This window comes from Acanthochromis polyacanthus, chromosome 17, assembly GCF_021347895.1.
Source record: "Acanthochromis polyacanthus isolate Apoly-LR-REF ecotype Palm Island chromosome 17, KAUST_Apoly_ChrSc, whole genome shotgun sequence".
Taxonomy (NCBI): domain Eukaryota; kingdom Metazoa; phylum Chordata; class Actinopteri; family Pomacentridae; genus Acanthochromis; species Acanthochromis polyacanthus.
The window spans coordinates 22,935,002-22,951,778 of record NC_067129.1 but is presented as its reverse complement, the minus strand read 5'-3'; the positions used below and the strand labels follow the sequence as shown (position 1 = coordinate 22,951,778).

The following is a 16,777-nucleotide window of genomic DNA, read 5'->3' as shown; positions in this document are numbered from 1 at the left end:
GAACGGCTACGTATGCAGTAACATACTAACGTTTTACGGTCACCCAATGACATGCCTCTAACTTGGCTGCTTGCCAATGGAAAAGCGAAGTGGTTCTTAGGAGGTGCGAGTTTTGAACCAGCTATGCACCAGCACCAAGCTAGCACCTGGTTCTTCTTGGTAGAAAAGGGGTAACTGAGGTTTGGTTTTGAGCCCTAAACTGGAGAGAGAAGACATGAAGAAAAGAGAGAAAATAAAATAACATGTGATTCTTGTGCCTAAATAAAAACATGAGTCAGACTCTTAACTTAATTTTCAGTTTTGCTAATTTTACATCTCAGATTAGAATAGAATTTAATTTTTATTATCACGAGTAAAAAAAAAATTACCTCTGCTAATTTGGACAGTTTGTGTAGTTCCACACATTCATTTTCAGTTATCTCCACATTAAATCTTCCCGTGGTGAGGCAGGATAACAAAACTGTTACTGTGAATGTTCATAATCTTAACATTATATCACAACACAGTGTAACTAACTTTTATCTTTGACTAAACACAGCTCCAATTTCTGATGAATGAGGCAAGTTGACGTCCCAGTACGATATGTAAGAGCCCTTGGTTTGTTTGAGTATGTACGAAGCATAATTTCACAAGCATCTTCAGCTTAAGTGCATCTGAATCATTACAGGCTAATGTGAGTCTCTTCACTAACTCACTGTTGAAAGAGATGAGGCCTGCGTTCCTGCAAGCAAAGCCACTGATGACAGAACATTAAGCATTCACTCAATTGATCTGTAATGTAAGTAAAATCGAGTGCTGATTGTGGAGCAACAAGTGTCATATTTTTTTAACGATCTACACATTACCGTTAAAAACCACACGGGGGGGGGGGGGCCGGGGAAGCCGCTTGCCGAGAGTTACTGTTTCACCTCCTAAGCTCATCTCTGCTTCCCTTCAACCTCTCATGCTTTTGAGAGGATTGACAATTTATTAGGATTAAATTTTGTTTGCCATCTGTGCAGAAGCGATAAGAGGAGCATATATGGAATGTAAAATATTTATCCCTTCGTTTTTCTTCTTGTTGCTCTCTTGGGGGATTTAGTCGGTGAGGCATATAGTTTATATAACAATAACAACCCAAGTCAAACCAGATTTCCTTTTCAATGAAGTTCTAAAAATACACATTAAAGGGGATCATTCCAATTAACTGCTAGGAATGTTGACTTCTAATATATTTCTTATGCCAAGCATGTAACACCAGGTAAAAAATGGCAGCTGTACTGATATTCATGCAGATGTTTCAGTGGAAATTTCTGTAGACTGAGAGACTTTACTAGCATGGCATGTAGTGGAAAACTCAACAAAATAGCCACTGGATCATTCCTCCTCTTTGCTCCTTATTTAATGGCTGTCGAAAGACCAGCACTGCATTCTCATATCTGACGACTTTCTGTGTGCGCTTTCATCGCAATCAAAGTGGTAGCACTCCCACTCACACAACATGACCACGCAGTTTCTCATGAATTGGAAATTGGAAGGCACTGTAAACACGGTGCCAGGAAAGTCTTTACTGTGTCACTGACCCTCTCAAATTAAACAAAAACCACTGAAGGCTGCATTTCCGTAGGAGGCGCTGACCACAGCCTTGACCTTGAAGACTGGTAAGATAACTGAGCTCTTTAAAATTCATACAGTGAAATGAAAAAGTTTGGGCGCCCCTGACAATTTCAGTTATTTTCATTTCGAAATCATTAGGTGTTTGGATCAGCAATTTCATTTTTATCTATCAAATAACTGATCTGGATACAGTAATATTTCAATAGTGAAATGAGGTTTGTTGGATTGACAGAAAATGTGCAATATGGATCAAAATTATATTAGACAGGTGCATAAATTTTGGCATCCCAACAGAAAAGTCACATCAATGTTTAGTAGAGCCTCTATAAATAACAGCCTCTAGACACTTCCTATAGCCTCTATTGAGTGTCTGGATTCTGGATGAAGGTATTTTGGACCATTCCTCTTACAAAACATCTCCAGTTCAGTTAGGTTTGATTGTTGCTGAGCATGGACAGCCAGCGTCAAATCATCCCACAGATTTTTAATGATATTCAGGTCTAAGGACTGAGATGGCCATTCCAGAACATTGTACTTCTTCCTCTGCACGAACGCCTGAGTAGATTTTGGGCAGTGTTTTGGGTCGTTGTCTCGTTGTGACATCCAGCTCCAGCTTCAACTTTGTGACTGATTCTTGAACATTATTCTCAGGAATCTGCTGATATTGAGTGGAATCCACTTGACACTCAACATTAACAAGATTCCAGTACTTACACTGGCCACACAGCCCCACAGAATGATGGAACCTCCACCAAATTTTATTGTGGATAGCAAATGTTTTTATTGGAATACTGTCTTCTTTTACCACCACGCATGACACCCCATGGTTCGACCAAATAACTCAGTCTTTGTTTCATCAGTCCACAGCGCCTTTCTCCAAAATGAAACTGGCTTGTCCAATGTGATTTTGCAAATCTCAAGCAGTTGTGTTAGTGGTGTTTGTGCAGAAAAGGTTTCTTGCTTATCACTCTCCTGTACAGCTTCTTATTGTGCAAAGTGCACTGAATTGTTGAATGATACATAGTGACACCTTCAGAATCAAGATGATGTTGGTCTTTTGAAGTGGTCCGTGGGTTCTCTTTGACTGTTCTCACCATCCCTCGCCTTTGCCTCTCCGATATTTCTCTTGGCCTGCCACTTCTGGCCTTAACAAGAACTGTGCCTGTGGTCTTCCATTTCCTCACTATGTTCCGCACAGTGGAAACTGACAGCTGAAATCTCTGAGATAGCTTTTTGTAGCCTTCCCCTAAACCATAACATTGAACAATCTTTGTTTTCAGGTCGTTTGAGAGTTGTTTTGAAGTCCCCATGTTGCCGCTCTTCAGAGAAGATTCAAAGAGAAGAACAGCTTGCAATTGGCCAGCATAAATACCTTTTCTCATGACTGAATGCACCTGACTATGAAGTTCAAGGCTTAATGAGCTCAGCAAACCAATTTTCTGTTCCAATTAATCAGTGCTAAGTACTTACAGGTATTCAAATCAACAAAATGACAAGGGTGCCCACATTGTTGCACGGCCAATTTTTCACATCTTATTTAATTTCATACAGCTTCATATTGCTACAATAAAAATCTTTGTCTGGAAAATTGAAAAATACCTCAATACTTAGTTTTTTTAGTAAATGAATAACATGCCAGTGCGATCATTTTCTGTGAAGACAAAGTAAATTATTATGCAGACTCAGACGGGTGCCTAAACGTTTCCATGCCACTGTGTGAGCAGGAGTTTAATGTTATGCACCACGTTAATCCTCGTTACTGTTGCACTACAGCCTGTGTCAGAAGTCCACCTATCTCAGTGTTTGATAGTGATGCATGGTGAATTGAGGAGATGCTTCACCACGTCAGTCTTAAGATTTTTTTCTTCTTTAATTTCAATTATTCATTTATTTATAAATATATTGTGAGTATCGCTTATGTACTAACCTAAAAAGAAAACCAGTTCAAGACAATCCAAGCTGGAAAAGAAAACATAGTCATAAAATTAACTGTATGACTCATCTGTGATATAATGTTAATGTGAGTAATCAAAATTCCAAAGTCCAAGTGACTAATAAATTGGTAGGCCAAAAGTCCATATGACTGAACTAGAAAGGCACGTAGATTAGATTAGATTTTTTATTTGTCACATACAGTATGACGGTGAAATGCAGTGACTGTCCACCAGGTCTAATAAATACGAAATGTTAAAATAGGTAACAATATAAAACAAAAGAAAAATACAAATACTACAAAAAATACAAATAGACAGCACTATAATATACAAGAAATAAAGACAAATAAAATGGACATGCAGTATTTATGGAATGTCCACAGTGCAAGAGGTAGCAGATGTGCAGTCTGTGGCATGTGCATGTCCAGTGTTGCAATATTTACAGTTTAATTTTTATGCTCTTTGTTAGTGAGGCGCTGACTGGAGGTCAGAGTTGACCGTCCTGACAGCCTGAGGGGAAAAGCTCCTCTTGAGTCTCTCTGTTTTCCCCTTGATGAGGCGAAGGCATCGGCCGGAGCGCAGCCACTCTAGCTCGTTTGCTCATAGGCAGGGCCATAAATATTGGGACATTGACACAATTTTGAGAATTTTCAGCTCTGTACTTCATCACAACGGATTTGAAATGAAACAGTCAAGATGTGCTTTAAGTGTAGACTTCCAGCTTTAATTTGAGGGTACTTGCATTAAAATCATATGAATGGTGTGGGAATTACAACACATGTTTAAGGGACAAGTACAAGTAAGGACCTGACTGTAGCTCTTAACAGGTAATTTAAAACTTTCTTTCTGAGTCGCGTTTATATTTTCAGAAGATGCAAACAAATGTATCCCTGACGTTGCTAAATCTCAAATCTCTCCTTAACTGCCATGAAAAGCATCAGAGGGACTCATTGCCTTCAATCTGCATTGAAGAAAGCTAGAGCAGATACGTTTATGATTGAGTATGAAATCCTTTCACTGTACTCTTAAGAACCCCCAGAACTGTGAGCAGTTTCTGAGTGATTTTTGCTACTGTCACATTTTGCCTGTCTATGGGATCATTTATCATTGTGGTATATAACCCTGTACCTATACAGAAACAGCGCAGCATGGACAGAAGTAGAGGGGACTCAGAAATAATAATAACGCTAATATTTAGCATGGCTTACAAACCCACTGGCTGGTTTTGGGGTTGACATGGTGCCTTTCAAACCTGCCAGGATTCAGAGGATTCTGCTAACCGTACCTTTGAAAAACATTAATGAGCAGAATGCATGCTGTTATTTTGCTTACTTTGGAGGGGTGAATTGTGATCCTAGAAGCTGAATTATCACCTCAGAGCAGTAACAGAGTCTCAAACCGCCTTTCTGCCTTCTCTGTGTTGTAATTTCAACCTGAAGGTCAATTCCTGTCAATAGCAGCTCTGTGTAATTAGCTCGTATATGCATAAATGGTTCAGCATCTCTAAGATTTACAGCCAATTTCAAAATTTGCAAAAAAAAAAAGAGCACATTTAAATTTTGCCTTTTGCTGGATTTATACATGTCAGTATTACTTCTGTTTTTAGTGAAACAGAATTTTTCAGTGTGAAGTGTTTAATGTGTTTCACAGTTGTGTGGGGAATAGACGTGTTGCTTCATCGAGAATCAGAAATAGTTTCGCATTCGGCAATGATGAGAACATGTCTTAAGGTGATGGTCTATCAAGGACGTTGAGGCTGACAAAGTAGATATGTTGCTCAGGTTGTGTGTTGGAATTCCTCCAAGAAACAAAAGTTTTCATCTGCAGTTTTTACACTCGAGTGAGCCAACATGTGTTGCGTGTCTGCAGGTGACCTTAAATTCTCTACATATCAGTTCTTGTTTTCAGGCATACCATACCCTTTTAAAAGGAAGTTCCAGGGAAGGCATAGTTCAAACCCTGCCGTTGTTGGTGTTATTTATAAAGGTTAACATTTGGCAGTGTGTCTGCACTGTGAAATACATTTACAGCTCAGTGGAGTTAATTTGCTGTAGCCATTACAAATGAAAACCCTTCTTTGAATCCACTTTATCATAGTAAATTGATAACCTTACCCTCTCACGTACACCATGATCCATTATTTTTGAAAGCTATTGCTCCCGTGTATTGATTACACACAATCCCACACAGAGACACACACCTTTTTTTGTCTTTCCTCCCTAGCATAGCACCACAAATGCCCCAAGGATGCCATTGACCCTACTGCCATCACTGAAGTGGAAGTGAGTGATGGTGTAACAAAAGCTGTGACAGCGTAAATGGAGCTGAGAGTCATTCGGTTGCAAAGTGCTGAGCTCCTTTTGCACTGCCGCAATTCAGAAACTGTTCAAATGTTTAAACCTCCTGCTATTCCGTGCATCAGAAAATGATATTTCTGGAAGCTAAGTACACAAAGATGACAAACAATTGGCAGCCAAATGCGGTGTTTGTACAATGTACTCATTTCCTCTTCCGCTGGTACGCTCACTTGCAAGTTCCACCTAATTCCTGTAGTTCTGGGTCAGTATTTTCTCAGCAGGATCCAAGGCTTCAACATGAAAATACAGCAGATGTGTTGCTCTGTGGGAACAGTCAAAGATCAGTGGCCCTGCTCTCGTATCAAAGCAGCGTTTTGTGACTGGTGAAACCAATCTGTTGTAATTGCGATGGAGCACAGCGGTGCAGTTTCAGCCTATTGTCTGAATCAGTTTTGAATGTCACAAACCAAGTGTGTGGGCAGATTTACAAAAGAAATCACATGAATGCTTGAGAGCTGTATTTGCATATGTACAATGTGTGAAGTTACCAAGCTCATTATAAATTGTCCAAATTCCAGGAAAGGTCTTAACGTCATCACTGATACTTCAAATTATATTATTATTTTAATTTCAGTGAGTATCAGCGTACATGTGTTGCATATCAAAATATTATCGTACATTTAAATCCCCTCTTGTTTATCCTGGAACGGAAATGGTATCGCTGATTTGTTATAATGACACTGAGAATATGCATGTAAACTTCAGCTGACCTGGGCTCCATTCTCTGCACTGTCTTACGATACAGGGTCAGCCTTTAAATGCATCAGCGGGTTTGTACAGCCGCCGAGGAAAGGGAATTCCAGAGCCTGCGTGTTTTCAGCTCAACCAAACACTGCACCAGCTGGTTTCACTGATTAATTCCTCCTCTCTGGTTAAAGCTTCGCTAATCAGTGGGATGATTGTTCACCCTAGCCGAGCAGAAAAACAAAATAGCAATGAATAATAAAGAGTCCTTATGTACTGGAAGGAAGGGGAGTAGTGCTTGACAAATTAGACTTTTGAATTGTTTGCTTGGCTTGACTGTATACATTTTGTCAAGCAAGAAAACTGGGTCGACATTTTACTGCTCTGGACTTGACCCAACCTTAAAATAACACCAGAAAGAGCGTTACTTCCGATGCTTTAAAAAAAAAACAAAAAAACATGTCATTCTTTTCCAGGTGTGCACAGGGGGACGTCGTCACACACACAGCATGGCTAAACCGGTCGAGTATACTGTATGCCGGAGAAGATAAGTGGTCGGTGGATCCCAGAGTGAGTCTGGTGACCCTAAATCAAGAGGAGTTTACCATCAAGATCGAGAATGTGGACATGACAGACGAGGGGCAGTATGTGTGCGCAGTCCAGACAAGCAGTCGACCAAGAACCACCTCAGTGCACATCCTCGTCCAAGGTAACGAAACACAGACAAAGAGAACATCACTGCCAGTGCTACTAATGTCACTGCTGCTATTTTATAACTAGACAGTGGTTGCATTGATAACAGTTTGAATAAATGTCTGTCTGAATTTCTGCAAAATTGCTATTTCCTTTTAATGCGCTGCTACTTTCTTTGCATTTTGTTCATAAATTTAAGAGAGCAGAAAGAGAAACTGTGGCCATCAGTACCACCACTTGCAAATGTTCTAATGCGATTCTTGATATTGTAATTGTTAGCGCCTCCTATGTTGAAAACACAGAGATGTTTTAGGCTGTCTTGCACACTGTGCACACTACACGTTACTGATGGTTGAGATGTGTTATTCAAGAACACCAGCACATGAGGGCATAAGTGAACAAACCAGAGAGTCAGAACAGGCATGCAGTGCCTTTTTTTATTTATTTTTTTAAAATCTCATTTCCTCATGTATTGCTCTACTGGAGCAATTACAGGCTAAATGCCTTGCTCAAGGAGTGGGAGGGGAGTGTGTACCTCATTCACTACATTAGGTGAGGTTAATGGGGAATACCAGATGTTAAGATGCTTTGGCTATAATGAAGTGTGGGGTTGTGATAAAGTCCTCATGGGATGCAAGACACATTGAGGTGCATTGTGCTGTATGCACATAGTGTAATGGGCCAGTTTGAGGCAGCTGATTTGATATGCAGATGATCCATGTAGCATAAAGTGCTGCTCGTAAGATGCCATCCCCAAGCTTCTAACAGAGAAAGCACTTGATAATATTTCCCAAGTTTAGATTTCTTGCCCATAGCTTTATTTATAACATACTTGCTTTATAACACAATACCAAACAATAATAATGCAACAACCCTGTTACAGGAAAAAAAATCATCCAGAAGTAAGTGCATTTTGAAGCTAAAGTCAATTATTTATAACTTCTGAAGTGATACTGATACTTATTTACACCATGTGAATAATTCAATGATAAGCTTTAGCTCTAATATAGTATACAAAAAAACAAAACAAATGTAACCCACTTCTAAAAATGCAGCTGCTGGAAGGAATATGTGTTCTGCATAGTTGGCCAAGTCAAGTGCGATGTCCACGTTCCAGTGATGCAACTATGAGAACAAGTGAACGCACCATTAGATGACTTTATCAGCGATGTGCATGAGCAGCCAATCAGCTCTTTGGCTTCTATGACATCACAGAGTGCAGAAGACATAGTTTGTATGCTTTTAATTGACTGAGGTTGACAAAGTTGACAATTGACAAAGACCTTAAATTGCTAAAGGGCTATATGGGTCATCCCAGAATTGGAGGACATTTGAGCTTTAAATTTTTTTTTAAAAATTAACCTTTTTTTTTTTTTTTTACAATGTTCTGCCACAGATTCTTCAATAATAGATAATAAACTATCAAAGGCTTGATTGGTTCAGCTTACAAATCAGTGGTAGAATTTTTATTACATGTTTTATTTGTTGTTTGCTAAAGGCCCGGTCACACCGCCCGAACTTTGCTGGAGCGTTCCTTGAACGGTAGGGTGGGGGGGCCGAATTTCGACAATGCTCGTCACCGCGCACAAAATGGGAAAAAAATTGAAAACACGGGCGTTGGCTTAGCTGTGCACCGCTGAAGCCGGCGTTGCCTTAGCGTTGCTTTAGCGGTAGCGAGCGTTGGTTTAGCGGTGACGCGAGCGGCGTTCTGCGCATGCGGGCGTTGGCTCGGCGGGGGTATAAAGTTGGTTTAGCGGCATACCGCTTGTGACTACTGTTGATCCTCAGGGCCAGTGACCCCCTAATTAACTTATTCAGCTGTCAGGGAATCACCGGACCAGCTCTCTATCCTTCGGGTCCGGTTCTACTGCCCCCTGAGATCTTACTCAGAGGGATGCTGCAGAACTGTTAAGCTGGTAGACGAGGAAAATTCGCCTAGCTGTCTCACTGCCTTCATCCAGACGCCTATCCCTGCTTCCTCTGATAATTAATTTAACCGAGTAGCCACTTCGGTAAAGTTAAACTTAATCACCAGACACGCCTGTTAACGGCAGCTTTTCCTCTCATAGATCTTGCTCTTGGTAAGTTGCTAGGTTTAATTCAGAGATTATGGACATATAGACAACCTCTAGGATATGTTTATACAGGGCCAACCTGGCCCCCATGACTAGGTAACCTTTCAGAACCTTTGCTATTGTTATGCACGCAGTAATCTGACTTTTTACATCCAGAGCTAGATGTATAAGTATTCATTCAGGGATAAAAATAGCACTTGCAATTTGTTGTCTTTAATTGCAAAATATTTTTAGCAGGGCAAAAGCATAGCCAATAAATCATCAGACAAATAATCAAACATTAGATAATATTCAAATCACTCATCCTAACTCCTAACTGGTATTATGCTTTCCTAAAAGAAGAGTAATAATCACCCAGATTCCATAATTTGGAGGGAGAGCAGCCACGGTGTGGCCACACCTGGCTGCTCACCTGAGACCCAACAAGTGTTTGAGACCCGCCGGGGCCCAAGGGGAAGTGGACGGGGGTCCGGACCAGATTTAGATCTGCATATATCCATTTTTGTTGTTTGGTCCAGTATTCCTCACATGGAAATAGAGTTCGGTAATGTTCCTTCAGACAGCATTATTTCCAGATCACAGTTCAGTAATCTTCCAACACTGCAGAAAACGCAGTACTTTGGTCCATAATTCCATCAGAACAGTTATTCCTTTGCCAATCATGTTGAATTCCCCGTCCGAGTTACGTGGTAATCATCCCCTGTGCTCAGACTGATGTCTGGATTGCACCCAGGCAGATACCCGCAACAATCTCCCAACTTGCGCCTCGATCAGATGTAATTTATAGTTTACTGAACCTTATGCATAGGCAATGACTCCATCTTCCCCCCTCCTCACTCGCACACTTGCCCCATGATCACCTCTACTTTTAAGGAACTGAAAATGTATGTTTTGGACTGTCCAGATAGCCCATCTTGCCCCCCCTGATCTCTCCTGTCTGCAGCTCAGCACAGGCTCCTGATCAGGAAATGGAAAAACAGGTGTCAGCCTCTAACTGTCGCTGGCATCCCATTGTGCAATCTTTTACACAATGTGTACAGACTTATTAAAAAAAAACAATCTATTTTGAGTCTAGTGACCTTTACTGTGAACACTTGACCCTAGTTCACTTAACTCGTGACTTCTCACCTCATTACCAGGTTAAAAACCTCTTATTTTAACAGTAGTCAAACCTCTTTCTAAAACATCTCAGTTTAATAGTAATCAAAACTCTTAAAAGCATTCCCATTTCATAAAGCATAAGTTCCTCTTTTTAGTCAAATCTATCAAAACATCAGTTTCGTATGGTAACCAAAAACATCACTTTTCACAGTGAGCTGCTGTTCTGACCTGGTTACTTCTTAAAACAAAGATTATCAAGACAACCCTTAAAAAATAATCAAACCATCACTTTTTACAGTGAGTCACTCTTCTGATTTTTACACTTGTTTCAAAATTATAGAATGTAAGAATAGACACTTGGTGAGTTCAAACACATTCATTAGGTTATGGCATAATCTGATCATAAATCACAGGTTATAATATCACAATGTTCCCTTATTTAGCTGTTGTTCTGTCAGAGTCTCCCCTTTGTGGCTGATTCAGGGATCTCATATCTCTATGCTTCACAACACCCCCTTCTATGAGATCCCAGTCAGCCCCTATAAATGGCTGGTTTTGGGATCCCATATCTCCATGCTTCACAACACTACGGAGCTGAACGGATTGTTCATCAAACATGGCTGATGGCATCCTCATGAAGTGCTGGAAGGCTCGTGGATCCTCATTCCTCCGCTCCACCATCAGCTTGTCATACAGTCCATGTTCAGGCCTTCTCAGTATCCACTGTCTGACCCACACAACTCTGTCTCTCCTTCTTCTCTCTCTTCTTCTGTCAACAGCTTGTTGCAATCTGAGGAGGTTCTGATTCTGCTGCTGGACTAGTGCACCAATCATAGCAAGTCTGTCAGCATCCATGGTGATACAGTTCTACTGTAACTTTGAGCAAATTCGATATAGATGAGGTCTGAACTCAACGGCAGCTCGATTCCAAATGAGCTCCTGGTCCATTTCTCCCCGTATTTATAGCCAAATTCTGGTCCCGCTCCGACACCTCTATACCAACGCCAAACCAAAGTTCATCGCTGCCATGGATCGCTGCTTCAACGCCCGACACCGTTCCAGCAACCCCGTGTCCGCTCGTAAAATGCTTACAACCACTCCACCGAAGTTTGTACAACGTTTAATCGCCGCCCGGGCAGCGCTGGCGAAGCAGCGGTGGTCCAGCGTTCAAGATTTCTGCGTTGGCCTAGCGGACCCAAGCGTCCACGAATTTGCGTCTAGCGGTGCCAAACTTTGACTGGGCGTTGGTGGAGCGGGGGTGAACTTTGCCGGGGCGGAAAATTGCCCCCTCCTCACCGCTCGCAATATTTTGTGCAGCGCAAAACTTTCGGAGCGGTAGGAGGGCCCCTCCAGAAACATCGGCGGTGGCTGAGCATATACGGCGTTGCTTTAACGGGGGCCAACTTCTGTTAAACGGTGGTGAACGGTTACGAGCGGTGATGAATTTTTTTCACCGTTCAAGGAACGCTCCAGCAAAGTTCGGGCGGTGTGACCGGGCCTTAACCCTACTCAAATGACAATCACAGTGTTGCTCATCCATGCTAATGTTATTTTTTTTCCTTAGGAGTACAAGCTCGATACTTAGCTAGCTGCTACTGCTGGCCAGGAGGACAAACTTGCTGATATAAAAAAGAAAAGTAAAAACAATTTGTCTTATAATGATAATATGCATAACAGGATTCCATGAGGTAAAGTGAGACATTCAATCAAGGCTGACAATGTTATGAAAATATGAAAAAGTACTTCTACCAGCTAAAAAGGTATGCTAACAGGGTTGCTTGCAACCCTGTTAGCATACTAGCATATTTGAGTTTCAATTTGATCATCGGGGGTGGAACAAGAAAAAAATGGCATTTTACTTACTTGGTATTTTTAAGACGGCTGCAAAGTGGCTTGGTGGTTAGCACTTTCGCCTTCCAACTATAAGATCTCTGGTTTGCGTCCCGGCCTTCCCGGGATCTTTCTGCATGGAGTTTGCATGTTCTCCATGTGCATGTGTGGGTTTTCTCCGGGTACTCTGACTTCCTTCCGCAGTCCAATAAAATGCTGAGGTTAATTGGTTACTCTAAATTGCCTGTAGGTGTGAATGTGAGTGTGATTGTTTGTCTGCATAGATTATGACCCATATAGTCTGTCAGTGTTTCCTTTCTTAGCTCCCATATTGACATAGTCTTCATTTAGCTACAACACCCTAATAGAATTCCTCAGTAAGGAGTCTCGAATGTGAGAGTAAATTTCACAATCAGGGGGTATTTCCATCTGTTGACCCCAACCCTAACCCTAACCCCAAACACATATATTTCTGGAACGCCCACTTGGGTTGAGAAACACCCATTTATGTTCTACAGAAACTTCTCCTTGCATAGTTCAGCTGGAAATCAGTTCACAACTGTAAAATTCCCATTATGCTTCAACATACAAAGAAACAAAAACACACCCACATGGGTTCATTTCTTAACCTTAGACCAGACCAAAGATCATTTGAATGAGAAGAGGGGATTGAGACAGTTTTTCTCACCAGCTGCTACTGAGGTTCAGCGCATATGAATGGTGTTGTCGATTCTCTCTTATTCTCATTGGATTACTGATATAATTGAAACCACTTGACCAGTATATATGACAGAATCCAAAACAAACAATATGAGATTTTCTTCAGCAGCAAGAATGTCACGAAAAACAAAGCAAGCAAGCAAGTGATAATGACACAATAATTACATCTTAACTACACTGCAGTTTCTAATTAGATCCTGTCTTTATTCCCTGGAGTCATGCACATACATTTGCAATGCAGTAGGCAGGTTAGGTCATAGGGGCAGGAATGAGCAGATGCAGTGTCTTATCCAGGATTATTCTGTCCAATAAAACAAACAAACAAAAGAAAAAACAACCTTCCTTCCAACTATACAAAAATCTAATGCTGCGAAAAAGTGTTTGCCCACTTCTTGATATGTTCTGTTTTTGTATATTTGCCACACTTAAAGGTTCAGGATCATCAAACTAATATTTAAATGTTTTTCAACAGAGATGACCAACAAAACACAAAATGCAATTTTTAAATTGTTTTTATTTTTTTAAAACCTTCATCACCACAGTCAAAAAGCAATTGCCCCTTAAACCTAAAAAATGGTTTGTGATAACTTGTGATCAGTCTTTGACCCACTTTTCTCTGCAGAACAGATTTAATTCGGCCACATTAGATGGTTTTTGAGCATGAACTGCCCTTTTAAGAATTTTCCACAGCATCTCAATTGGATTGAAAATTCATTTTGTTCTTTTTGAGCCACTCAGAGCTGGACTTGTTTGTGTGCTTGGGGTCATTGTCATGCTACATAAAGCATATGAGCTTGAGCTTAAGGTCATGAACTGATGGTGGATATTCTCCAGGAGGATTTTCTGATAGAGAGCAGAATTCATGGCTCCATCAATTATCACACATCGTCCAGGTCCTGTGGAAGCATAGCAGCCCCAAACCATCACACTATCACCACCATGTGCCAATGTTTGTATCATGTTCTTCTTGTGGAATGCAGTATTAGCTTTACACCAGATGTAAGGGTCCCATGTCTTCCAAAAAAATTCCACCTTTCACTCATCAGTCCACAGGATGTCATCCCAAAAATCTTGGGGCTCATTGAGATATTTTTTTTCCAAATACCAGATGAACCTTTGTTTTCTTTTTGGTTTGCATCTTGTAACTCTCCCATGTAGGCCATTTTCGCCCAGTGTCTTTCTTATTGTGGAATCTTGTAGATGGACCTTAACTGAGGCAAGTGAAGCTTACAGTCCTTTTGATGTCCGTCTGGGTTCTTTTGTAAACTCCTGGGTGAGTTGTTGATGTGCTCTTGGAGAAATATTGGTTGCTGGGCAACTCCTGGGAAGGTTCACCACTGTTTCTCCATGCTTTCTCCATTTGTGGATAACATCTATCTTTGTGGTTCTCTGGAGTTCCAGAGCATTAGCAATGGCATGGTAACCCTTTACAAACTGACAAGTCACTGACTTTGTTTCCCATCAGGTCATGAATCTCTTTAGAACATGGCATCATGTGCTGCTTTTTGAGACCCTTTCGCTACTTTACAATGCCAGACAGGTTCTATTCAGTGATGGCTGGCAGTAATCACATGTGGGTGTGGATGTTAAAATTAATTTGTTCATTTAGAGATTACTTTTTCACATAGGGCAAGATGGGCTGGACAGCATATTTCCTTCAATAAATGAAGTCAACATTTAAAAACTTCATTTTGTGTTTTCTTGGGTTATCTTTGTCCTACAGTAAAATTAGTTTAATGATATGAAACATGTAAGTGTGACAAATGTGCAAATACTTTTTCACAGTCCTGTGTGTGTGTGTCTATATATATATATATATATGTATGTATATATATATGTGTGTGTGTGTGTGTGTGTGTGTGTGTGTGTGTGTGTGTGTGTGTGTGTGTGTGTGTGTGTGTGTGTGTGTGTGTGTAGACATGCATACATGATGATTTTATTTTCCTCAATTTCGACAATAACTACATCTACTTTTTAAAGCATGCATATTCGTTTAAAATTGTAGGTACATTGTGGCACTGTCTTATGCAAAAATCTTATTTTTCGACCCAGTGTAAATTAAACAGCAGATCTAATGATATGATCAGTGAAAGCAGCTTTGTAAGCACAATGATGGCAAGTTTTGTGAAGGAGATAAGCACTTGTTTATGTTTTTGAAAAGAGCTCATTATGAAGAACTGACTCTCCTCCCTCTCTCTTTTGGAATATTTGATCAGAGCATCTTGACAGCATGAGCAGTCAGTCCCTGGAACCATGCCCAATCACAATAAGTCATCTGAGGTCAAGCAGAGATGTTTGAATCAGATGGATTCATAGAGTATTTACAAGACATAAGATCTCTGTAGCTGCAGACAGGAGTATAGAGAGCTTTGAACTCCAATAATCGCATCCCTAGATTTTGTGCAAGGAAACATCTGTCAGTTTATTCTATGAAAGTATTTCATTAATTTTTTTGTTAAATTTTCTCCTGAAATTCATGCACTCTTACATTCTGTATATGTGGTTGGGGTCCATCAATATGCATTACTGTGTCAGTGCAATGTATTATGGACAGTATGGTTTGATGACAATTGCAGATGAGCAGTAAGGAAGAAGCGCCGCTTGTTCAGGAAACTTACACTATGGGTAACAAGGCCAAATTCTCAGAAGCCAGAAGAAACTACAATCTTGCTGAAAAGAAAGTCAGAAGAAAGTATAACAACAAATTGAGGAAGGAACTCTCAGACGGGAGTTTCAGCAGCAAGAAGTGGTGGAACACGGTCAACACCTTGTCTGGTAAACCCACCAGAACTGATATTCCAGTCTTGAAAGACCAACATCATGTCTACACCACAGCAAAAGAAAAGGCTCATAAGTTCTGCCAGACTTTTGCTGCCAAGTGTCAGCTTGACAGTGCAGACGACCCTGCTCCGGACTCTCAGCTTTCAACAACGTGCAAGATAGAGAGGGTTACCTTTAAAGCCAAAGTTATAAGGAGGCTCTTAAGGAATCAGCAACCGGACAAAGCAACTGGCCCTGACAACATCCCAGCCAGAGTCCTGAAAGAGTAGCGCAGAACTGACAAGACCACTCTCCTTGCTGTTTCAGCTTTGCTTCAATCAGGGAGTCTTTCCAAGCCAATTTAAGACAGCCAGCGTCATCCCCATCCACAAGAGAGACTCAAAATCAAATCCATGCATGTACCGGCCAATCTCACTGCTCAGCATCATCAGCAAAGTTATGGAGGCAGCTGTTAATTCACAGCTTCAAAAGTACCTCCTGGGAAATGGCCTCCTCTCAGACCGACAGTTTGGATTCAGACCACATCATAGTACGGCTGATATTTTAACCATCCTCACCCAGCAGTGGTCTAACTCTTTGGATAGAGGAAATGAAGTGTGCTTGATTGCCCTAGACATCAAAGGTGCTTTCGACAAGGTCTGGCACAATGGCCTTTGCTCGAAACTTATTGGAAAAGGAGTGTGTGGAGAGCTACTAACCTGGATAAGGAGCTATTTGACAGACCGATCCATCAAAGTTTTCTTATCTGGCCAGTCATCTGGAACTTTACCAATCAATGCATCAGTCCCCCAGGGATCAATCTTGGGCCCTCTCCTATTCTCTGTCTTCATAGATGATTTGAGTGACAAGTGTAAAAATCAGCTCTATCTTTACGCTGATGATTCAACTTTATTCTGTGAGATCAAATCCACTGATGACTTTAAGGCCACTACAGCTAGCCTAAACAGAGACCTGGAGAGGATGAGAACCTGGGCAGGCAGGTGGAAGGTAACATTTGAACCATCAA

General features: G+C 40.9%; 1 protein-coding gene across 3 annotated transcripts in view; it reads left to right on the top strand.

Moving 5' to 3' along the window:
• Positions 1-16,777, top strand: part of ntm (neurotrimin) — a 528,885-nt gene that overhangs the window by 442,784 nt on the left and 69,324 nt on the right. For all 3 annotated transcript variants that reach the window (XM_051937546.1, XM_051937547.1, XM_051937545.1), the window contains one exon: positions 7,048-7,280. In XM_051937546.1, the coding sequence (XP_051793506.1) occupies positions 7,048-7,280 (233 nt within the window). The remainder of the gene's footprint in view (positions 1-7,047; positions 7,281-16,777) is intronic.